This window comes from Diachasma alloeum, unplaced genomic scaffold, assembly GCF_001412515.2.
Source record: "Diachasma alloeum isolate Michigan unplaced genomic scaffold, Dall2.0 Dall_scaffold_00432, whole genome shotgun sequence".
In the NCBI taxonomy this organism is placed as follows: domain Eukaryota; kingdom Metazoa; phylum Arthropoda; class Insecta; order Hymenoptera; family Braconidae; genus Diachasma; species Diachasma alloeum.
The window spans coordinates 225,229-251,250 of NW_021680571.1; the positions used below are offsets into that span (position 1 = coordinate 225,229).

A 26,022-nucleotide genomic window follows, 5' to 3' on the forward strand; every position below is an offset into this window, starting at 1 on the left:
GCTGGCTAGAGAATTACCAGCTAGCTAACTGACCTTCTCGGCCACGACGAAACTCCTAACCGAGGGAAACTGTCCCAGTGTCTGTTGCCTTATATAGAAAGGCTTGAACCCCTCGGAGTTCATGATCATGCACAAACTCCAAATGCGGATCCAAGCCATTCATAGCGTCGCAAGCTGAACCAAGGACTAGACGCTTATGAAGAGCTTCTAAACTAAGAAGCCTTCGCCCCCCACTCTCTCGCGGAAAATATAACCGCGGATTTGAAGAGCGTGGATGCAAGCTCCTGTGGATGTTCATCAGCTTGCGGGTATCTCTGTCCAGCTGTTGCAATTCATCTCTACTCCGCTTGAGGACACCAAAGGAGTAGAGAAGGATTCAGTACCATCGCAATCTGTCAATAACCTGGGTCGACTATCGCATGGCCTTTGATAGCACGAGCCATGAGCTCATTTTTCTGCTATTGGAGTGTCTTGCGATAGAAGATAACATAGTGAGATGCGTTAAAGATCTTGTGCCACTCTGGAGAACGCGCTTCACCATAACATCTGGTGAGGAGAAGCTGACTTCAGGGTTGCTGCAATTCAGGAGAGGAGTCTTTCAGGGCGATACATTGAGTCCTCTCCTGTTCTGCATCTCACTGATGCCGCTTTCTGTTGCACTGCATTATGTGGGAGGGTATCAAGCCGGAAGGTCCTACGCCATTTATTATTATTATTTTTACACTCGTAAATGAAATCGCTGAACGATCCTCCAGGATTCCGACTTCACCTCGAAGACCGCCCAGCAAGCTAAGCGATACAAACTTTTCCTAATCGCCCTACAGTAGTGCTCCCTCTAACCAGAGGGTGAGCTCTACTGCAGTCCAGAATCGTGCTATCTAAGTAGACGGAGGGATCCAAGAATGACCGCCTTCTGCATTTGGCCAGNACGTGTGCAAGGATTTTAATGAAAAAACAGAAAAGCAGAAATATGTCAAAAACTTTGTATGGACGGATATATATGTTTTTGTTGATCTAGGTAGAAGACATCGAGACGAATATTTTGAAAAAAAAAAATCTAAATCGGTCCAATAATTTTAAAGATATTCGTGAAAAACGATTTAAAAACGAATCGCTTTATCTCGAAAACTATTTGACCAATCGGGCTGAAATTGTGCAGAGAGTTAGTCCTTATTAAGACCTATAATCTGACATAATTTCAATTTTTTCAAAATTATTTTAGCCACTTAATTACTCAATTTTCTAAAAAATGACCACCGGGAAGGTGACGGTGGATATATTCACATACAGACATGGTCGCCAATCTTCGTATTTTTACGTTTTAGACCATTCTACATCATTTCCAAAGAAAATTAGAGAATGTGAAAATCGAACGATTACAAAGCTTCCATTCGGAAGCAAAAGTGGAAAACGATTCAACTTACCGTCTTTTATTCTGAATAATATCCATGTAATCAGTACTTCGAGCATAGTATCCATTATCAGCGACAGCTCCCCAGAAATTACTCCAAGTCTGTTCTTCTCGGACTAGAAGAGGTCCAACGATACCCCTTTGCTGTTCCACTAGAAGTTTGAGTGTATATGTGTTATCTAAATGGGCCACAGAATCCACCGAGAAGTAACCAGAACAGTCCTTCGACAAACAATATTGCCTGCAATACCAGAGAAAAGTTTATAATATTTTTCAAAATACCACACTTTTGCATTCAATGTACAAATAAGATTTCTAATGAACAACTCACATGGCAAGAGTTTTACCAGCAGAGAAACCAATATGATCATTAAAATTGATAATCTTTATACTTTTGTATTCACTTCCACCATTGTCAATAAATTTCTGAACAACAGAATCGTGGTAAGGTTCACTATTATGAATGAAGAGATGCAGTTTAGACTTTGGGTAAACTTGTTGGTAGATTTTTTCGAACAATTCCTCAAGGAAAGGCGTAGGTCTATCGATGAATATTGCGATGAGTATAGGCGGATATGTTTGCTGATGGTCATTAGGAAGTTCTGTGATGGCGTCACGGCAGTTCAGACATCCCTCCTCCGGACTCCACGCTCTAGCGAGATAATTTCCAAGAGCGTTCAGAATTACTTTACTTTGGCCATTCCCATGGATTATCATGGGGACGGTATTATAAGCTATGTTCTGGAGATATGCTTCATTTCTTTTGAACCTCAATTCCACTTTAGCTGTAAAAAAATGAATTGAACAGAAATTTATTGTGAAATATGAAAAATTTCCTTCACATTTTGTAACTTCCTCTGTCTTCTTTATGCAAAAGTATAGTCCAAAAAGAGGAAAATGAGCACAACCAGAGTCAATGAATCATGAGTCAATCAAACAAGTCAGCACAATTCTATTATCCAATTATTGGTGGAGATATTAACCTTTACCTTTATCAAAACTTTCACGGTAACTATTGATAAATGTAAAAAAAATTCAAAGTTCCAGTAGCTTCCTATTTCATCGGTTTCAATCGGTGCAAAAAGTTTTTGATGTTTTTTCGCTCCGATAAATCCATGAAATGGCCAATGTTTCTAATTTATTCTCTAAGAGGAGATGAAAAATAATAATTAGCACAAATGCCATATCTTCGTTAGTTCGATAATTGAGGATTAACAGGCGAGATTGATATGAAAAAATAATGATAACAAACATTTATGTGCGAAGAAAACAAAATGAAATTAGGTATACTCATACGTTTTGCTTCTTCTGTTGAAACCTTCCCCGTTTGACCCTTCCATTGCTTAATCTTTCATTGTTTGACCTCTCCTCATTTTAGCCATCATTTAAACATTCAGCTACAAAAAGTATTGATTCATTCGCTCAAACAAATGGTAAACTGTATTTAGATGGATATCCCTCTGACAGACCGCAGGGTACGGTAAACTTGCGTTTTCAGAAGAGTTCGGTGTGAACGTTAATAATTTTGTTTTATTCCCTTCTCCGAAATTATTTTAGTACTTCTAATTACCAATCTGCGAAGTATTGAGGATAAATACCTCGTATTTTCAATTGAAATACATAAAGTGATGGGAAAAGAAACATGATTTCGTTCCCACTGTCCAAGAACTCTCACGGTGTCAACAGAGTCCAGTTTATTAGCAGAAGAAGCTGTTTGAGTGTGTAGTATGTGTCAATAATGACGGTGAATATAACTCGTAATTGCATGCGTCGGACAAGCCGATAAAAGATGCGCTAGAGTTTCCGGGGAATGTCTACAGGCCCGACATGGAGCATCCGCAACTTGCATCCCCACAACGCGACTCCGATAGACCAGGGATAGATATTATTATTACTATTATTATTATTATTATTATTATTTTTTAACTCTGTCAAGAGATTGCTGGGTGATCCTCGAGGGCTCCGACTTAACCTCGAAAAACACTCAGCAAACTAAGTGATAGAAACATATCCTAATCGCTCTGCAGCAGTGCTCCCTCAAACCAGAGGGTGAACTCTACTGCAGTCCAGAATCGTGCTGCCTAGTAAGACGGAGGGACCCAAGGATGACAGCTTTCTGCATCTGACCGGCCAATATATAGGCATTACGCCTACAGGCCGGGATGACATCGAGCGCTGATATGAAAGACTGCTTCATGCCCCCTAAAGAGCCTATGATGAAAACAATCAACTTCACTTTGAACCCTCGGTCAAGTTGGCGTAGCTCATAAAGGAGTGGTTGGTACTTGAGCTATTTCTCCTCTTCTTTCACCGTGATATTGCTCTCAGCTGGAGCTGAGAACTCAATTACATAGATGATCTTGTCAGCAACATGGAAGAGGACGACATCAGGCTTCGTTGCAACGATTGGCCTGACGGTCGCAAACGAGAAGTTCCAGTAAATCTTACAGCTCTCATTCACGACAACGGACTCAATATCCCCTGGAGCATATGGCAGCAGTGGTGTTCTGTCTATCCCATAGAAGTGTCGCAAATGATAATACAGCACTTTCAAAGCCGCATTATGACGATGAATATAATTCGTGATAGCATATGTCGGACAAGCCGACAAAATATGCATCAAAGTTTCCGGGGATTGTTTGCAAGACCGACATCGCGTGTCTGGAATATGCAGCCCCATAACGCAACTTCGATAGACTAGACTAGTATTTATTACACCATCCTGGCACGCACAAATGAAACCTTCCATTTCGGACATCAAGCCAGCCGACTTCAAGAAAGAGAAAGTCAGCTGAACGGACAGACTCTGCTCCTCCACGTGGCAAAAGAATACGCCATGCATGGGCCTATCGACGTGCTGGCGGAGCAAGGTGAACTGCTCCGCCTCCTTGATGGTCGCCCTACCCCGAGATTTGGTCATGCTGGCTAGAGAATTACCAGCTAGCTAACTGACCTTCTCGGCCACGACGAAACTCCTAACCGAGGGAAACTGTCCCAGTGTCTGTTGCCTTATATAGAAAGGCTTGAACCCCTCGGAGTTCATGATCATGCACAAACTCCAAATGCGGATCCAAGCCATTCATAGCGTCGCAAGCTGAACCAAGGACTAGACGCTTATGAAGAGCTTCTAAACTAAGAAGCCTTCGCCCCCCACTCTCTCGCGGAAAATATAACCGCGGATTTGAAGAGCGTGGATGCAAGCTCCTGTGGATGTTCATCAGCTTGCGGGTATCTCTGTCCAGCTGTTGCAATTCATCTCTACTCCGCTTGAGGACACCAAAGGAGTAGAGAAGGATTCAGTACCATCGCAATCTGTCAATAACCTGGGTCGACTATCGCATGGCCTTTGATAGCACGAGCCATGAGCTCATTTTTCTGCTATTGGAGTGTCTTGCGATAGAAGATAACATAGTGAGATGCGTTAAAGATCTTGTGCCACTCTGGAGAACGCGCTTCACCATAACATCTGGTGAGGAGAAGCTGACTTCAGGGTTGCTGCAATTCAGGAGAGGAGTCTTTCAGGGCGATACATTGAGTCCTCTCCTGTTCTGCATCTCACTGATGCCGCTTTCTGTTGCACTGCATTATGTGGGAGGGTATCAAGCCGGAAGGTCCTACGCCATTTATTATTATTATTTTTACACTCGTAAATGAAATCGCTGAACGATCCTCCAGGATTCCGACTTCACCTCGAAGACCGCCCAGCAAGCTAAGCGATACAAACTTTTCCTAATCGCCCTACAGTAGTGCTCCCTCTAACCAGAGGGTGAGCTCTACTGCAGTCCAGAATCGTGCTATCTAAGTAGACGGAGGGATCCAAGAATGACCGCCTTCTGCATTTGGCCAGCCAAAATGAAGGCTTGACGCCTACATGCAGGGATGGTGTTCAGCACAAATATGAATGACTCTTTCATTCCCACAAGAGAGCCAATTATCAGGACAACCAACTTTACTTTAAATCCCCGATTTATTTGACATAGCTCAAACAGGAGTGGCTGGTATTTGAGCCGCTTCTCCTCTTCTTTCACTGTGATGTTGCTCTCAGCCGGAGCTGAGAAATTAATGACATAGATGATTTTGTCATCAAAATCGAAGAGGACGATGTCAGGTTTCGTCGCAACGATTGGCCTGACAGTCGCGAACGAGAAGTTCCAGTAAATCTTACACCTCTCGTTCACAACAACGGACTCAATATCTCCTGGAGCGTAAGGCAGCACCGGCGTCCTATCTATCCCATAAGAGTGCCGCAAATGATAATACAGCACTCTCAAAGCCGCATTACAACGGTGGATATAACTCGTGATTGCATAAGTCGGACAAGCCGACAAAAGATGCATCAGAGTTGATTATTATTATTATTTTCAGTAAAATATAATGATAGTTTTTAATAATATTTGCCGTCAGAAAGACGGTGGCGATATACAGTAGTATATAATTTTTTTTTTTTCAATTTTTCTATTTCATTGGTTTCATCGAAGTAATTCTCGATTTGAAACCCCTCCTCTAGCCTGCCTCCCCTACTTTCTTTTTCTTCTCATTGTTATCTGCGGTATCATAGCCGTCTTACGCTTAGCTGTGCCCCATTCGAGCTAGGACTGCACGGGAAACCATGTAAAACCCCAGTCGCACAGCCGGTCGATTGTGCAGTGCCCTAATATATCCATCTGTCACACTGACTAGATGGAGACACTAGGCTGCTACACCGTACCTACCGCCCGCAATTTTTGTGCGAGCGAGGTGTTCCTAAGCGGTCACCCATCCAAGTACTAACCCAGCTCAACGCTGCTTAGCTTGGATGTCCGCCGGAGCAACACCTCACCCACCTAACCATTACAGTCGGTCATACAGTAGTATATATATATATATATGTACCTGTAATAATAACAATAATAATGATAGTAATAATAATAAAATATTGTAGTTATAAAACTGAAAAATCAATTATTTGAAATAACAATAATTCTTTTCAGTAAAATATAATGATAGTTTTTTTTTTTTTTGAATCCTTATCTATACAAATATATTTTTCAAATATTTGATTGATTGATTTATTTATTTGCTGAAGAGTTTTACATTACCCTTATTGCAAAGGTGGGGTTGCATACAGGCAGCATGAATATAAGAAACAGATGAATAAATAAAGAGTTAAGCGCAGGTTGACCGAAGAAAAATACAGGCTGCGAAAGCAATTATCACACAATAGATCCAAGATAGGTAAGCATAAAATGGTTATGTACAAAAAGCGGCTCGATATAAAGCAAAAGATTAGGTGCAGCGTAAAAAATAAAAATAGACAAAGAATAGTCCATAGCAGTTCCCTAGAATACATAGATGAGCATGCAGCTCAGTCGATTGCACAAATACAAAGAGTACAAAATTTAAAAATATGGAAGATATGGAGAATAAGACAAATATGGTGCGTCGCTTGGCCACGGTGTAACAGGAAGAGGGGGACAGAAGAGCAGACTCAGACCGCTAAGGTTGGAGAGACAGGTGGAAAGATAGGACCAGTGAGCTCAGTGGAGGGTACAATTGGGACCTCCAGCGGTTCAAGCTGTTCNTTAGACATAAGAACACCTAGGTAGAGGTGATAGCGTCACTGGCAGGGGGTGACAGGGAGGGCTTGGCCTTGAGCTCCTCAACGTCATTCTTTAGGCTGCTTAGAACGGCGACGGTTGCCGGGGGGAGAGCCACCTCTCCAGCATCTAGACGCTCCCCGAACGCTAAGACCATGCTTCTCAGAGATGCGATGTTAGCATCCGATTCAACTTTGTGGGCATTGACGACACTTCTGAGATTGTCCACTTTCGTATCTACTTTATCCACTTTGGTACTGATCTCAGAGATTTTGGACAAGGTACATTCATAATGTGCGTTGTTACTTGCCTGCATATTGTCTATTTTGGAGTTAAGACCTTGGAAGAGTTCCTTGATGCCGTCCATTTTGGGTGGTGAGTCGGGGTCAGCTGGTTCAGAGGCTCCAGAAGAGGGTGATGAAGATGAAGGAGAGTCGGCTTTCAGGGGAGATGGAGGGTCCGGGCCATGCAGGGACAGTGCTGAGGGGCAGGGTGATAGGGTGGAGGGTAAGGCAGGAGTCAAAAGGAGAAACGGAATTGGAGGAGGGGGGATTGGAATATCAGATCTGTTGCACTTAGGGGGCGGGAGATCACCGTCAGGGCTTGAATCACTCTGAGAGTTCGAGTCTTGGAATTGCTTCTTTTTCCTCTTTCTGAAATGGCTGTGGAGAGAATAACCTTCGCTGTGGTATTTGTGGGAGGCTGCCTTCGTCCGTCTGCCTGCTGATTTTGGGGTAGTGAAGCCAGTGGTTGTAGATCTTGGAGTTTTAGAGTCGACCAGGGTAGCGGGATCTGCTGAATCGACAGGCGTCTTGAAATCGGGAGGGTCCTGGGAGAACGAGCCACCAGACATCCCCCACAGATGGCGCTAGTTATCGGGATCGTTGAGTTGGCACGGCGAAGGAGGTACCCCCCTCACCGCACCAGCGGTATAGAGAAACTTGACCTCCACAGTTTGTCCAAAAAGAAAATGTGGTATTACGATGCAATGCTCGCTCAGAAAATGCACTTTAATACCTTGTAATCCAGCTAGCCTGGCCTAGAGACGAGGGACACAAGAGTCAGCAGAAGAGGGTGTGTGATAATGCACAAAAATACTAAAAAAAACTAAGCGTGGAAGAACGGTCAACTTGCTGGATCAAGCGTTCGTAGCGCCCCCTATTTTTCAAATATTGATAATGTACATTGGTTTTCTGTGTCTAATCATTAATCCTTCCTTTATTATTATTATTATTATTANATACCGCGTACTTAAAAATGGCACTGTGAACAGAAAAAAGATTGGAGTCAAGCAGAGAGGACACATGGGGGTAGCTCTGGCCCAGACTACCAAGCGTCTGCAGCAGGACTTCTCTGGGATGTTCGTGGAGGGAGCAACGGAGGAGGAAATGCTCCACTGTAGCTGTTTCCTCGAGGCAGCAGCGTGGGCAAAGGCCAGTAGGGTTGAACTTGTAGATCCTACCATTGAGGCACAGGCTCCAGTACATGTTGGATGCAAGTCTAAGACCAGCTAAAATCCTCTTCATGGCCAGCGGACCGTTGCTCCAGATGTAGGCTGGCAGAGGGTCAGTGGTGGAGTGAGGGAGCTTAATCTGGAGAGTTGATGAATTCAGGCACCTCTCAATATCTGAATCCCTTTCCTTACGCTTCAAGTCCTGAAAAAGCTCAGAACTCCTCTGCTCCCAGCAGACTGGATCCAGTGAGTCCCAGAGATCGGCAGCGATAGTGGAGNGAATTGGAGGAGGGGGGATTGGAATATCAGATCTGTTGCACTTAGGGGGCGGGAGATCACCGTCAGGGCTTGAATCACTCTGAGAGTTCGAGTCTTGGAATTGCTTCTTTTTCCTCTTTCTGAAATGGCTGTGGAGAGAATAACCTTCGCTGTGGTATTTGTGGGAGGCTGCCTTCGTCCGTCTGCCTGCTGATTTTGGGGTAGTGAAGCCAGTGGTTGTAGATCTTGGAGTTTTAGAGTCGACCAGGGTAGCGGGATCTGCTGAATCGACAGGCGTCTTGAAATCGGGAGGGTCCTGGGAGAACGAGCCACCAGACATCCCCCACAGATGGCGCTAGTTATCGGGATCGTTGAGTTGGCACGGCGAAGGAGGTACCCCCCTCACCGCACCAGCGGTATAGAGAAACTTGACCTCCACAGTTTGTCCAAAAAGAAAATGTGGTATTACGATGCAATGCTCGCTCAGAAAATGCACTTTAATACCTTGTAATCCAGCTAGCCTGGCCTAGAGACGAGGGACACAAGAGTCAGCAGAAGAGGGTGTGTGATAATGCACAAAAATACTAAAAAAAACTAAGCGTGGAAGAACGGTCAACTTGCTGGATCAAGCGTTCGTAGCGCCCCCTATTTTTCAAATATTGATAATGTACATTGGTTTTCTGTGTCTAATCATTAATCCTTCCTTTATTATTATTATTATTATTATTATTATTATTATTATTATTATTATTATTATTATTATTATTATTATTATTATTAACTCGAGAAAGACAGCATAGCTGGTACAAATCTCATACAAGTTGAGTAACGTGGAAATAAGTTGCTACGAACAATAATGAAAGCAACAAGGAAACAACAAAGAGAGAGAGCGCTAGACCAAGAAACAGGATAAATCCCTTGACTCAGTTTCATCATAAATTCATCCAGAGATCGTGCCTCCGATATCCCCTACGATATCTTCACCTGTCCGCGATATCTCGAGTTCTCATTTCTAACAAATAACCCCTGAACCCCAGTGTAGTTATATCGGGAGTTCAGAGCCTTGAAAGTTCCACTATGGCTAACTCCCTATGCCTCTCCTGGAGCGTCGGCGACCGGAGAAATTGCCTCCTCTCCTCGTAAGCCAGCCTCGCGATCCTGCCAGAAATCTTGGATGCTCTCCTCTGAACCCCCTCCAGCAGGGCAATGTCCCGAACAAGAAACGGTGACCAAACCTGGCAAGCGTATTCCAAGACCGGACGTACAAACGACACATATACTGACCTCAGCAGTTCCGGCGATACCGGATGAAAAGCTTCCCTGACTGGATAGAGTAAGGAGTTAGCCTTCTTCACCACATTTGACAAATGAGGCTCCGACTTCAGATTCTCCGAGATTACCACTCCAAGGTCGCACTAAGATTTATGTGACATTTTTTTAATTCATTTTTTTACAATAATGTTTATTTTTTAAAAATCATCCACTTTTCAGAAATTAACTCTAACATGATTAGATGAAGATACAACTTTGAAAAAAAATCATCACCCTTCTCATGTTTTTCTATTGAATAACGCGAACAAACTTTCCTTTTTTGTCTGCGTTATACTGGAACAAAAAATAAAATGAACAAATTTTGTGGTTTGTTTTATTAGAAATCCACTTATAAATCTTTCGTTGGGCTTCGCTAATAAATTATAATACTTTTGTTAAAAATCTTATGGGATTTTAATAATAGAGAGGTCGAGAGGGAAAGTGAAGGGGGCTGCTTTGCCGGAGAATAAAGTAAGATTAGTTTCCAGTTTTCTTTCCGAAAAATAATAAAATTACCAAAATAGTCACTTATTGTAGGTTTTTAGTTAAATTCGATGGAGAAATTTTTTTTGCAGTTTCAATAGCTTCACCCGACTTGACGAAGGGATTTGGAGTCTGTATAGTAATACAGAAATCCAAATCTTGGCGCAGTGGGTAAGTTCATTGCCTCACATGCGAAAGGTTCCGAGTTCAAATCCCGGCCGCGTAGAATGGTGCGATCTAACCATTTAAAGTCTTGATCATCATCGCAGTATACTCTAACCGGTTCGAAGCGATGTAAAATAAAGATTTAAAAAAATCCAAATCGACTTGTGGTGATAAAAATTTGGTACTCGAAATTAATACTGCAATATTTAGGGTCAAAAAGTAAGTGTCAAAATGAAGCGTGACCTTCATTCGGGACTCACGAGGGTTATAATGGGGATCAGAATGAGAGTCACGAGGGTTATAATGATGGTCAGAATATCGGTCAGAAAGGTCAGATTAAGGGTCATATGGGTCAGAATAAGGGTCCAAATAAGTGTCATGGGGGTCACAATAAGGGTCAGAAATGAAGGTATATTATAAAAATCCAAATCCTCTTCTGATAAAGACAATTAGATAGTCGAAATTAAAACTCCAAAATTAAGGGTCCGAAACTATGGCTCATCGGGGTCATAAAGGTTACAATGAAGGTCAAAATAAGAGTCGGGAGGCTCAGATTACGGGTCATGAAGGTCATATGGGGCTATATGGGGGTCATATGTAATTGAAATGGGGGTTTGACGAGCGGAGCGAGCAGGGCGCGTAGCCTCTTAGTATACACTAAAAATATATCAATTAATATACATGAATCGATAATTAATCTGAAAGTTAACGATTCATTCTCCGTAAAATGATAGAATAAAGCGGGCAATGTAAAAAAATTCAATTTGTGGGTGTTGAGGCAACAGCCTTATCTCACGCTGGGTCAGCCCTTAGTCTCTAGTGACAGCCACTCCTGGGCGCGAATCTGATTGACGACCGCGCCTAATCTAATTTGCATAAGGGGCACGTGTCGCGACACTTGCCAAATCTTCTTCTTCTCGAATCGCATGACGGCAAGTGAACACCGCGTGTTTTATCTCCGCGATTATAATCTTCAATTATTGTGAACATCTCATACGTGAAAAATCTCTACCATGTCTCGACTCAATTATTAATTGACAGTGTTCAATTTAACATATATTTTTCGACTTTTGTGTATATATTATGAAATATAAAGACTTTATTGTGACTCTACACACGCGGACAGTGAACATTGATTTTTATTGTGAACTTCTCAACCCTTTCCCGAATCCTGGCTCTCGAACGATTTCTTTTTGTTATTTCTCGCCGAAACATTTGGTCCTTTCAGCCGGATATTCGGAAAAAGTGTTTTTTGTGTAGAAATTGTGCACGTGGATGCACGTTGAAAATGCTACAAATTGCATAAATTTCATAAATGTCCCTAGAAGGTGGGATGACTCGTCGTAAGGAATGCGTAAAATACGCGTAAAATGCTACAAATTGCATAAATTTCATAAATGTCCCTAGAGGTCACACGTGAAAACATCACTGCGACAAAATATCCGCCCGACAAATTCCCCGGCAAAATATCCGGATAAAAAATCCCCGCCGTACGAATATTTTTTGGAAATAAATCCTCCGTCATAATATCTTCAAAAAAAAAAAACTTCATGAAATAAAATCCTCATGGAATTTTTCGGCCTGCAATCCTACCAATACACTTATTATTCCCCTTCCACCGTGGGTTGAAGTTTCTTTAGATATTGTCAACAAATCTCCTCGACTGTCTTATTTCCCTTCCACCGTGGGTTGAATTCTCTTTAGATATTGTCAATAAATCTCCTCGACTGTCTTATGCCCCTTCCACCGTGGATTTGATTCCCTTCAGCTATGGCTCATATTAGTTTCCCTCGATTAGTGGGTTATTGACATGTGAACGATTACAGTGTAAGGTTTAGCCCATAATCTTTCGTACCGAGGTGTTTCATGAGATTTATGCCATAGGTGCCCAGAATCACGCGATTCTAACCTCGCTTCGCTCGGTAGAATCGCGGAATCTGGGCCCTATGACATAAAATAGTATACGAAACTCGTGCGTAATATACTATTATTAGTGAATCTCTCTGTTGTCCATCGTACCTCGGAGTTCACTTTGTATTTATTCATCTGAATTCATTGTGCCTATTTCGTTACTCATGCACTAGCTTGTTCAATTTGTGTTTATTTATTTAAATTTATTTATATGGTGCTTAACTTGTGTAATGATTTGATTGGACATTGGGAATTGTTATTGCATTTTTGTTTATTTTGGTGGTGAATTTTCAATTTATTTTCATGGAGTTCAATGTGTGTAATTATTTGATTGTAAATTACGAATTTTTATTACATTTTTGTTTATTTTGGTTGTGAATTTTGGTGTAATAATTATTTCCCCTGACGTGATTTTTCCATCGGATATTTTGTCGCAGTGATGTTTTCCCATGGAACCAACCGGGTGGCAGAACGGTTCATCCCCGAACTTTTTCATCCCGGGACATTTCATCCCGGTACTTTTCATCCTCCCATTTCATCCCAGGCCATTTCATATCAGGCCCGTTTCGTCCTAGGCCATTTCATCCCTTGTCCATTTCATTCTAGGACATTTCATTCTAGGGTTTTTCATAGTTATTTTGGGAAAGAAAATTGGGGAAAAAAAAACTTCACCAAAGACAACACCCACTTCCTGACACTTCCTGATGGTTTAGGAAGTATGTCACTTTTTCTGAACCATCACTGTGTTTATAAAATATGTATGCATCAACGCTCAGTATTTTTTGTCCTCTTTGGGTTGTACCAAATTTCAACACCATGTTAAATTTATTTTATTACATTTGATTCTTAAATGGTCTCGTTTGGGCTCGGAGTTGGAATGTGCACTGAGGCATCGGAGTAAATTGTATGATAAGGCTTGTGTATCGGTAAATGATGTGTATGAGTATTAATATATTGTATTTGTGTTGGGCGTTGAGTGATGGGGATAATCCGTTTGTTGTCCTTCATTTTCATTCAGCCGTATCCGATTCTGGTAGCTTTGTGGTTTGTACATGTGTAGGATGAACTGGTGGGGGTAAAATGTCCCGGGATGAATCGGCCGGAATGAAATGTCCAGGGATAAAACGGCCGGGATGAAATGCCTTAGGATGAAATGGCTGGGATGAAATGGCCCGACATGAAGTGGATAGGACAAACTATCATGGAACCGTAAACCGGTCTCAGAGGATAACACGTCTACCCTGAGGACTTGTCGTGGCGCGACTAAATATGCCGACCCAGCATCAGCGTAATACGGTAGAGTGGGCGACGTCCACCATATTAGGAGTAATTCACTCGATCGATCTTCGTCTTTCCAACCGAGAGATCTCGATAAAGCGTATCTTTCAGGAGACATTTCTCCATGTGTCTTTCGCCGAAGATGTTTTCATTCCTCTCACGTGTTTTCTTTTTCTCCAGAGTGGTTCAGCTCTGGAGATGTTGACGATTACCTGCGAATCCTTCTCACTCCTCGGAGCGCCGAACATTGAGAGGCACATGCGACACAGTTATCCGGAGACTCATTCTCAACCACCTGTGCCCACCCGAACTCATCCTCAATGCTCGGTAAAAGCACTATCATCGTGGGCCAACACCCAGACTACTCGTCGTGGAGGCACGTGCGATCAAGCCTCCAGGAGTCGGCCTAACTCCCGGCCCACGGATCCATGCCAACACCACTTCTTTCGTCCGAAGTGATGGATGCCTGAGAACATGGAATTAAAACATCCCACGTTCTCAAAGTAATCCAGTCATTCTATTTGGGACGCGGAAGCGTCCCCACAACGTACCCACATAATCCATGCGGATTATTGCCACTCACACCGGTACCGCGTTACCGGAAAATTCATCCGCTCGACTCCAGCATCTGTCACCGACTGTCTCGAAATCTCCTAGGGCCTTCTCCCCCTAGTCTGAACATCTCAGCGGCGGTAGGTTATCCGTTACCCCACCACCACCAATCAGCTCGACGACAATCGAGGGGGCGCTAGTCCTCTCACCTAGCCGTTGATCCCTAGTCTAAGTCGATAGCGCCTCTAGAATCACCCAGTTGGAACGCCAGTACGTTGGCCCTTTTTCCTCAAACACAGCTGGGTCGGTTTCCAGATAAGGCGACAGGGTATCAGCCTGGGTAATAGCCTCTCTATAATGTTCAGAAGCATGGTTTCACCCAATCCACGCCTCTTGGCATGATTTGATTGGTCTATTCACCTGACGCGCAGTTCACGTTATCCGAATTCACGTTATCACTGCTTGCTGAGGTTATTTGCTCACCTTCGCTGCATTTTAGACTTTCTCACATGGAAGTCCATTAATATTATTATTTTTCTTTATTAGTTTTCTCCTGATTTGCTGCTGCTCCTGCGTGCTTTAGCTTATTGACTGCTGACTCTCTTGCTTCTTTCCAATTTTGTTAGTGCTGTAGCTTGTTGACTGCTGCCTGCCCTGCTTTTTTCCAATTTATTTGCGATTCTTCGCTTGCTTAAACTATTGCGCTTTTCAGTTTTGCATTTTTCTCTGCTTCTTCCTGCCTTTCAGCATGTCGTCCGCAGGGAAAATTATAATTCAAGCCAGCAGAGCTAAATTTATTGAGTCTCTGAAGGCGGAGTCACTTACTACTGGGGTCAAGGTTTGTCAGTCACACACCTTCAGTCCAAGTTAGACATTTTGGAGACCTATTGGGCACAGTTCGAGGAATAGGACGTGAAGTTACTCTTTGGCAAGGATAGTGCTGCCATCCTCGAACATGATTTCGAACGTGTTTTCAATACTACTCAGCAGCTAGAATCACACTCATCGGGCTGATTAAGACCCTGGATGACTCCGAGCACCTATCAGAGTCGTTTCACCGTAGGCCAGCAGCGGCTCCGGTTGTCCAAGTGTCTCAGAGGCAACTGCCTAAGATTTCTCTGCGAAATTTCTCCGGGAATTTCTCAGAGTGGACTCCTTACAAGGATTTCTTCCTCTCAAGGGTGGTCGGTAACAATGCGCTCTCTACTGTCGAGAAACTCCAGTATTTGCTCACTTCTCTCGCTGGTGAATCGAAGCAATTGGTGTAGCAATGACAATTCATGAAGTGTCATCTCAGCTCAGACCAGGTGTTCTTCTCGCAACAGCCGTGCCTTCTCCCATTGGGGAGAATGGATCAACGTGCGAAGTTAGGATGCTGCTTGATCCTGAATCTGAGTTATCATTCGTTACAGATAGTCTTCTGGTGAAGCTAGACTTGTTGACATCTCCAACCTTGTTACCTGTCGTTGGTATCGGTGGAGCAAAGTCTTGCTCGAAGGGTTCTTCTCAGTTCTGTCTGAAGTCGTATTACTCAGAAAAACAAATCGACATTAAGGCCTACATGCTTGACCGTCTCACAACCTTGTCGCCATCGTTCTCAGTCTCTCAAACGCAACCATGGGATTATCTCAAGGGACTGAAGCTCACTGATCCAGAATATCTGACGCCAAGACTTGTTGATCTTCTCATTCGCGCAGATTTCTTTGGATCAATCGTGGAGTCGCAAATCATCAAGGGGGCAGTGGATTCCCACTATCTTTGGTTGGGTGCTCGGACCAACCTCGGCGGCGATTCCCATGATGACCAGCTCTAATCACGTGTCAGTCAGTAACGAGGAGCTTGACGACCTTCTCACCAAGTTTTGGCTGCAAGAGGAAGTTCCAAAAGCCGAGGATAGTGTTTTGACTAAGGAGAAGGCAGAATGTGAGGAGTTTCTTCAGCGCACTCATTCGCGAGATAGCTCAGGGCGTTATGTGATTCGGCTACCTCTTATACGTTCCCCGACAGAGCTTGGCAACTCTTATAGTCGGGCTAAAGCGCGTCTCACCAGCCTGTTTCAGAACATGGAGAAAGATCAGAAAACCCTTCAGCTGAACAGTCATTTTCTCAAGGAGCATGAAGAGCTGGGGCACATGGTATGTGCTTCAGTCGTGTCTAATTCGGGGAATGCCGGGGGCTTGAGACCGGGTTAGCGCTAAGGGGATGGCCTTGGCACATGAAGCTTCGGCTTCAGGAGGGTTGAGGGTCTTTGAGGGGAGACAGTCAGCTCTTGACTTCATTCGGTGTTCTTCTCTAAAACGAACTCACTCTTCTACTCCTATGTACTGCTTTCCTCATCATGGTATTCTCCGGGAGATTAGGGAAACTACATAGCTGAGGGTAATGTTCGAGTGCTCCAGTAAGACCAGCTTTGGGGTGTCACTCAATGACAGTCAACATACTGGAGCCAAAGTGACTCAGGATATCTCTGACCCTCTTCTCAAAGCAAGACGAAATCGGTATATTTTCATGACGGACATCGTGAAGATGTTCCGTCAAATCAAGGTACATCATGAGGACTGGCCTCTTCAACAAATTTTGTGGTGAGATTCTCAAGACTAAATAAGCACGTACCAGCTCACCACCGCAACCTATGGAACTAAATATGCTCCATTCTTAGCCTGTCGAGTTCTCAATCAGCTGGTTGCGGATGAGGGACATCGGTTCCTTCTAGCCGTCTCTCCGTTGACCAGTGGTAGATATGTGGATAACATCTGTGGTGGAGCTGAAAATGAGCTTGGTCTTTTGGAGGTGTCTCAGCAAATAATAGGTCTTTGCTTAGCTGGTAGTTTTCCTCTAGCAAAATCGCACAGAAATAGCTCGTCTCTACTCTGATCTCTGGATCCAGAAGATGTCTCTCAGGATCATAAGCCGCTAGAGGATTCCACCACGAAGATTCTTGGTCTGAATTGGGATTGTAACACAAACCAACTCAAGTTCTCTATCCAACGTCCAGCCAACCCGAAGGTGACGAAAAGGAATATTCTCTCTGAGATAGCTCAGTTGTTTGACCCTGTCGGATTGCTGTCCCCTGTGATAGCCAGGGCGAAGTCCCTTCTCCAGCGTCTCTGACTAGAGAAAATGGATTGGGATGATGAGCTGTCATCGCAAATGGCTCGTAACTGGGGGAAATTCCGTGAGGAGCTATCTCAGATTGGGAGCATCTCTATTCCTCGTTGGCTTGGGATGGAGAAGGATTCTCTGGTGGAGATAAATGGGTTTTTGGACGCGTCTCAGCAATGGCTGCGGTGGTGTATTTGAAGGTGACAAGCTCGGATGGTGTCAGCATCTCATTAGCAATTGCTAAAACAAAGGTAGATCCGCTCAAGCAGCTCACCATTCCGCGTCTTGAGCTCAACGCCGCAGTCATGCTGGCAAAACTCACAAGGTACGTGCGTGATCAACTCAACCTTGACACCGCTCCTGTGCTCCTGTGGACCGACTCAGGTATTACCCTGGCGTGGATCAGCCCGTATCCCTCCCAGTGGAAGGAATATGTGCATAATAGGATAGCCAGCATATAGGAACTAGTTGAAGGAGCGAAGTGGAAGTACATCAGCGGTAAGGAGAATCCTGCGTATTATACATCTCGGGGCATCACAGTGGCACAACTCAGAGCTCATAGATTATGGTGGGCGGGTCCAAAGTGGCTACAGCTGGATCCTTTTCAGTGCCCAAAAGAGGGAGCGAAACTGGATCCGGTAACGAACCTTGAGAAGAAGCCTGGGTTGATCTTCGCCTCCTCAACGCGATCTACTCTCTGGGATCTCATCACCAGATACTCCTCTCACTACAATTTGCTGCGTATAACGACAATTTATTAACGTGTTGTTTCCAGAATGAGGAGGAAGTCTGGTGAATCTTTGGTATATCCACTCAGTCCTGATGGTATGGAGGCAGCTCGCTTGTATTGGGGTAAGGCAATGCAAGCCTTTCATCTACTGACTGAGTGTAATATTATTTCTCGTGGTCAACAGCTTGGAAGATCTCATCCGTTGACCAAACTCACTACCTTCATTGACCATCAGGGTGTTCTCCGAGTGGGTGGGCGATTGACATTCTCTACCTTGCACCCGGAGAGTAAACATCCCAAGCGGTTATTCCTAAAGAGTCCGTGTTGGCAGAGCTACTCATTAGGGATTCTCATCAGCGAACGTTGCATGGTGGAACTCATCTCACGTTGGCGCATCTCCGGAGGTCTCACTGGATAATTGGAGGATGAGTGCCAGTAAGATCCTTCATTCTCAAGTGTGCTGAGTGTGCACGTCTCGTGGGGTTCGTGCTCAACTACTGATGGAGCAGCTTCCAACAGCACGTCTTTCTGCGGCACGTGCGTTCTCTAACACTGGTGTAGATTACGCTAGACCAGCGTCTATCAAGACGTGGAAGGGGCGTGGCTATAAAACCTACAAGGGTTGGTTAGTGATCATCGTTTGTATGGCCACGTCAGCACTTCGCCTGGAAGCTGTCACTGATTACTCAGCTGATGGGTTCATCGCTACCTATCGTAGGTTCGTGAGTCGTCGGGTCATTGTGGAAAACTCTTCAGCGATTGTGGTATGAATTTCGTTGGTGCTGATAAGGAGCAAAAGAGGTTGTTCTCGGCTGAGTCAAAGAACTTTAAGCATGTCTCAGCGGTGTGCCTCAAGGAGGGTACTCAGTGGTCTTTCAATCCATCGGGGGCACCGCATTTTGGAGGGAAATGGGAAGCAGCGGTAAAATCAGTCAACTATCATCTCTCTCGGACGGTTCGAGATACTACACTGACGTACAGGGAACTCTCTACGCTGCTTACCCAATTAGAAGCAGTTCTCAACTCCAGACCTCTACAAGCTCTCTCCGAGGACCCTGACGACGTGTTGTGTCGCACACCAGGACATTTTTTTATTGGAGAGGGTCCAGTCACTCTACCGGAACCTTCACTTGGTGATCTCAACATTGGACAACTCTCTAGATGGCAACTGATTCAGGAAAGGTTGCAGTACTTCTGGAAGCAATGGTCGACGGGATACCTGCAGCAGGTGCCGACCATCTCCAAGTGGCATCACCCGTCCAACGGGATTCGCATCGGCTCCCTGGTACTTCTCTCCGATGAAAGGTTCCCGCCTTGGAGATCGGCCTGGTCAATGTCGACGCCGTCCTGATTGTCACAACTATGGAAAGACCGTCCTTCCCAGGGTGTAGAGCTGTGACACGCGCAAGAGGCCACTTCGATGTAGAGAAGTACCAGGGGGACGATGCGAATAACGTTGGACGGGTGATGTTACTTGAAGATGGTCTGCAGCTGCTGCAGCTATCCCGTCGACCATTGTTTCCAGAAGTACCGCAGCCTATGCAGAATCAATTGCCATCTAAAGAGCCGTCCAACCGTGAGATCACCAAGTGAAGGTTTTGGCAGAGTGATTGGAGCCTCTCCAATCAAAAAATGTACCGGGGTGAGACACAACACGTCGTCAGGGTCCTCGGCGAGAGCTTGTAGAGGTGTAGAGTTGAGAACTGCTTCAATTTGGGAAGCAGCGTAGAGAGTTCTTCGAACGTCAGTATAGTATTTCGAAACGCTCGAGAGAAATGCTACTTCACTGATTTTACAGCTGCTTTCCTTTTCCCTCCAAAATACTAGCACAATATGCAAAATAACTATGAGAAGTGTAAAAGTTTATTAACGAGGCCCAACGAATGATTCATGAGTGAATTTCTAGTAAAAAAAACCCTAAAATTTGTCAATTTTATTTTTTTTCACTATGGCGCAGGCAAAAAATGGAAGTTTTGTTCGCGTTTTTCTATACAAAAAAATGAAATAAAAGGTGATGATTTTTTTCAAATCTGTATCTCCATCTAATCATGTTGAAATAAATTTTTGAAAATTGAATCTTTTTTCAATAGAAATTATTATAAAACAAGTGGGAAATTGCTTTCAATTGTGTCAATTATGGTGCCTGCTTTCTAATGAATTAGCAATAGGCTTCCGAATAGATATTACCTTTTCATTGCACTTTGCCATTAACTGATGATATACGTCCCCATATGATCCTCATTACCCTTATCATCCTTATCACCCTTATGACCCCCATAATACTCTCATAAGACACTGATATTCAGGCATCGCTGACAGATCAGGGACGCTACCCACAGCAACCCCCCTAGCAACCCCTCCTAGCAACCTCCCATAACAACCTCCCTAGCAACCCTCCATAGCAACCCCGCATAGCAACCCCCCATAACAACCCCCCCTAGCAATCCCCCATAGCAACCGCCCCTGGCCACCTCCTTTAGCAACCCCCATAGCAACCTCCCTTAGCAACCCCCCATAGCAACCCTCTAGCAAACGCCCCTAGCAACCACCCCTGGCAACCACCCCTAGCAACCTCCCCTGGCAACCCCCCCTCATATGACCCTCATAAACCCCCACAAGACTCGCTTAAGACCCTCATAAGCTCCTCATATGACCCCCATAAGACCCCCATATGGCCCCCAGAAATCCCCGTGAGTCTCCCATAAAACACCCATAAGACTCCCATAAGAGCCTCATAAGACCCCCATAAGACCCCCATAAACCCCCATAAGACCTGCATGAAACCCACATAAGACTCCCATAAGACCTCCATAATACCCCCATAAGACCCTCATTAGCCCCTCAAACCCGCATGACTCCTGTAAGACCCCCATAAACCCCCATAAGACGTCCCATGAGACCCTCATATGACCCCCCATGAACCCCCATAAAACTTCCATAAGACCCCCATAAAGGCCTACCTTGTGCCAACATTGCACCAACCTTGCGCCAAAATTACGCCAATATTGTGCCAACATTGGACCAACCTTAAGCCAACCTTGGACCAAATTGTTTAGAATAATTCAAAAACTAAAAGCGCAATCGACAATATCTTCGAACTCGGTCGGTATAACATAAAAACGAACATTTCTAGCTCAGATTCCATAGTATGTGACAAAAGTAAATTGCGAATAACGTGAATATGGTTAGGTGTAAATAATTGTTGTTTTTTTTATTGTACACAGAACATTCGGCAAATTATAATACAATCCCTTCCAAGTGTCCGCCATCACTTGTACTACAGAACTCTATCCTACGCTCGAAGATGGTATAGATGCGCTGTATTACGTTTTCATCAATAGCTCGGACAGCATCCCTAATTGCGTCTTGCAACTCTTCCACAGTCGTCGGATGCTTTTCATAGCACTTGTTCTTGAGAAAACCCCACAGGCAAAAATCACAGATATTTAAGTCAGGACTGTAAGGCGGCCATTCCATGCCCCTATGCTTAGGATAACCTAAACCTAACAAACGAGTGCCGTAAACGGAAAAAAGTGTTTCAAATACTCCAGTAGTCCTGGGTGGGGTGGCACCATCTTGCATGAAGTAGAAATTCTTGACTACTTGATTTTTTCGTGCCCAAGGGAAGAAGGTCTTTTTCAAGAACTCACAGTAAATGTCAGCATTAATTTGTCCGACTCTCGAGAAATTCAAGGAAAACACCCTTTATGGTAACTACCGCCCATGCAGTAACTTTTTTCGGGTGTGAGGACTTGGTTTCAACGACGTGAGGTGACTCAGTCCCCCAAAAGCGAAAATTTTGTTTATTTACCAAGCCACCTAAGTAGAAATGTGCTTCGTCAGAGAAGATGATATTCTGTGCCTTCATCCCCTTGGATTCAAAAAGATTGTGAAGTTCTTGGCAAAATTCCACACGACGAACCATCGCTTCTTCAGTTAAAAATTGATGTACAGAAATTTTGTAGGGATGGAAGTTTAAAAATACTTTTAAGATACGGTGAAGTGAAGTTCTCGAGACTTTCAAGGTTTGGGAAGCCTTCCGAAGAGTATCATTTGGATATTTTTTGAAATGTTCTTCAGTTGTGCGCATAACCTCATCTGTGGTTACAGTAGGTGAAGGGCCAGGATTCTCATGCCTCCTATCGTCTAGTGTACCGCATTGATCAAATTTCTCAAGTAACCTGAAAATACCCATGAATTGGTCGAAAAATGCGTAAATCGTCAAAAAAAAAAAGAAAAAAAAATTTTGGTTATCTAGTTCATTCACTCTATTTACCCTCTGAGACTCGAATCAGACACTCCAGTGTGTGTGCCATACTTAGAATGAAATGCTCTTATTGCTGTAGTAGTTGAATCTCCTCTTCGGTACTATGATTTGATAAGGAATGTTTTTTGTTCAATGGTTAGGTTTTCCATTTTAGTGTTCTAATTCGCGAGCGACTGAAGTATGGATGAAATTTGCGAAGTCTCCACTTCAACCATATATTAGACTTTAGACTGTGCTTTCACCTTGCGGTATACAACGCAATTTACTTTTGTCACATACTATGGGACACCCTGTATTTTTGAAGTTATCGTGAAAAACTAAATCAGTCACATACGCACATACACACGCACATACATACATACATGCATACATACGGACAGGGTCTGAAACATACATACGGACAGGGTCCTCCCTAGCAACCTCCCTTAGCAATCCCCCTAGCAACCTCCACTAGCAACCTCCCCTAGCACCCCCCCCCTAGCAACCTCCCCTAGCAACTCACCCTAGCAATCCTCCCTAGCAACCAACGCCAATATTGGCCCAACCTATGGGCCAAATTTTTGAGAATAATTCAAAAACTAAAAGCGCAATCGACACCATCTTCGAACTCGGTCAGTATAACATAAAAACGAATATTTCTAGCCCCGATTCGATTGATTCAGATAATTATTTTTGAAGCTATCATGAAAAAACTGAATCAGTCACATACATACACACGGACCTACATACAAACATACGGACAAGGTCTGAAAACATCAGATTCGGACTCCTGACACTCAAATTAGTCATCTTCACGAAGAAAATTGGAAACTTAAATTCGGAGGAATACAATGCTTCCATTCGGAAGCAAAAAATGAAAACATGCCACGTAAATGTTGATGTTTCTGATGTTTCAGAATTTTTTCAGATTTTTAGAACACTGAGGGCTAAAAAACGTGAAATTAGAAGATGTTTTTTTTGCGGTAAAACTGGCAGGAATGCAAATAAAAATCTGAAAATTTGCATGCAGGCCTATTTTATAATGATAAACAACAGGAAAATTGGCGATTTAAAATTCGTTAGAGACATTTTCACCATAGTAGCCCCTTTGGATGGAAAACTTCTCTTCCGAATAACTCTCGAACTTCAAAATTAATCAGGTATTTCCTTCAATACTGTTGGTAGTTCCCTGCATACAAACGAACCTATCAGGAAATACCTGAAAATTTTGAAGCTCTTATGGTATTACTGTAACGTGACATTTTTCATGGGGGTTAAAAATGGCTATTACCTTCGCCCTTCTTCCCCTGAATCTAATTAAACTCAAAAATGTAAAAATCTATGGGCACCAGGTGATCTTTAACCGGAATCACCAAACCGGAGGAGTCTACAAAGATCAATTCTAACCAATTCAAAAACCTTAAAAAAACGTACTCAAAAAGGGAGAAAACTAGATTTCTGGGGAAAGGTAACGGTCCTTGGTTCGCTCAGTGTGCTAGGTTGTGGAGAGAGGGGTGGATTTCAGGTGGAGACGGGTATTGGGTGGTCAAAACTTCAAAAAAGAAGCAATCGACATCGTCCTTACGTGTTTCACTATTGAAATTTGTAAAAATTGTTAATTTAGATGATTTTCTGTTCGCATTGATCTCACCAACAATAAAAAAAATATTCATAACAATGACTGATTAAATGGCAAATAATACATTGGAAATGATAATTTAAATTTTTCTATATAATACAAAAAATAATAATTCATCCATTAACTCGGCCACAAGTGAGGTCACCAACAACAGGTATTCCTCACACGGTAACATTAAAAAAAAATCTATTAATCTCGAAATACTTGAGAATGCCGAGAAATGTGGGGAAAGGTATGCGAATCCCCGTGAGAGTGAGAGAGCGAGGAAATGAACTCGCCAGTATACGTATAACGTATGGCAGAAGGAAATCAAAATTAACTAAAACTAAACTCACTGTAGCGGAAAATCGATAGAGTCAATTTTCAAAAACCCAAAGCCAACTAGCTCGGGAAGGTCTCGCGAAGCCCATGAAACCAAAATTGTAATTTTGGGATCATTGGGAACCACTCCGGATTAATTCACATCCGGAGGAAAATTTAAACGAAAGAACACTTACGGGAAGCAAGAGCCACCACTCGTAGGCGCATCACCGGGGTGCCGCGGGGGGAAAAACTCTACGCAATTTTTAAGTAGGATAAAATAGAGATACTCCTCGCTCTAGGAGCGAGGGAGAAGGAAATAGCCCAAGTCGAAAATCGTCAGATTTCGACTGGGAAAATACGCAGGAATTCCACTACCGACCAAACACACTCACTGAACCCGAAAATCATCTCAAAGATGACCGGGATAATCCAGAAGGCGCGAGAACTCGGTAGCGACCCGATTTGGGTGGGATCGCCGATCCAAAAATCGGAAGGACACGCGAATACAAATGCGGGATAAGGGATAATGCCCAACAAAATATCAAAAAATGCCCAATCAGGGCCACTAAATACTACTAGAGGGGTGATCAATCACTGCACGTGGCTGAGGGCCACGCGAGGGATACCGCCATAAAGGGGAAACGACGCCATCCGGAAATGGCGCGAAATTAGGAGAAAAATTTCAGAAAACTCACCATATTTCGATGTTTAAGGGTCCTCTTCCCTTTACGGACCATCTTTTGGTCCTCACAGCTTCTCAAAAGGACACAATAATCCGAGTGGCACAATTGCGTTCTGTGGGCACACAGCAGTTCACACGCGACTACTGATAGATGACGGTCAACACAGAACTGATTTCGGAGGTCAGTGCTGCGACACACCGGGCTCGCGAGACTTCCGACCAACCGAGCTACGCTCTGATTGGTGGAGAGGTTTTCTCCTCCGAGGTGTAAGCCTCGAGGGAGCCATCGAATTAATTCGGGGAGATCAAAGGCGTAACTATCCAAAAATCTAAATTAATATTTGCTAACATTTTAATTCAACAAAGCTCAGCTAATAAATAATTTAAACAAACTGAACCGAACTGATGGACGTTCGGATAATTACTAAGGGCTTTTGACGCCTCCCACGGATCGGTTCTCCGGGATTCACGGGGTTAAAAGACCGATACTCCTAACTAATCCTCATAATTTTTCCAAAAACTCTAAAGCAATCTGGCAATTCACGGAATAAAAGGGTTGCACGTGTTCCCTGTGACCTTCCACCGAAAAACTAAACCGTAACGAATTAACCACCGTAAAATGCATTATAATTTGGAGCGCCAGCATTTCAGCTGGACCTAATCGATTTTCCGTAAGATTAACAACAGGGTGGACCCCATAAAGAAACCGGATGACTCGATATGCGGGTCCTTCTTCGCGATGAGTTTACGGGCCCTCAAAAACGCGTAATTGAGAGATCTTGCCAAAAAAAATTATACTCTACATCCAATCCCAAAACTCCAAAACTCTAAAAATTCACCACGTCATAGTGGGAATTCTAAACCCAAAATTCATCACCGGAGTGGGAAATACAATAGCTCTCTCTCTCTCTCTCTCTCTCTC

At 43.6% G+C, this 26,022-nt stretch overlaps 1 protein-coding gene across 1 annotated transcript in view; it reads right to left on the bottom strand.

Moving 5' to 3' along the window:
- Window positions 1-1,420: 1,420 nt before the first annotated feature.
- Window positions 1,421-26,022, bottom strand: part of LOC107042269 (procollagen-lysine,2-oxoglutarate 5-dioxygenase 1) — a 140,995-nt gene continuing 116,393 nt past the window's right edge. The window contains exons 4-5 of the mRNA XM_015263268.2: window positions 1,743-2,196; window positions 1,421-1,652 (exon numbers count right to left, since the gene is read on the bottom strand). Coding sequence (XP_015118754.1) covers window positions 1,421-1,652; window positions 1,743-2,196 — 686 coding nt within the window. The remainder of the gene's footprint in view (window positions 1,653-1,742; window positions 2,197-26,022) is intronic.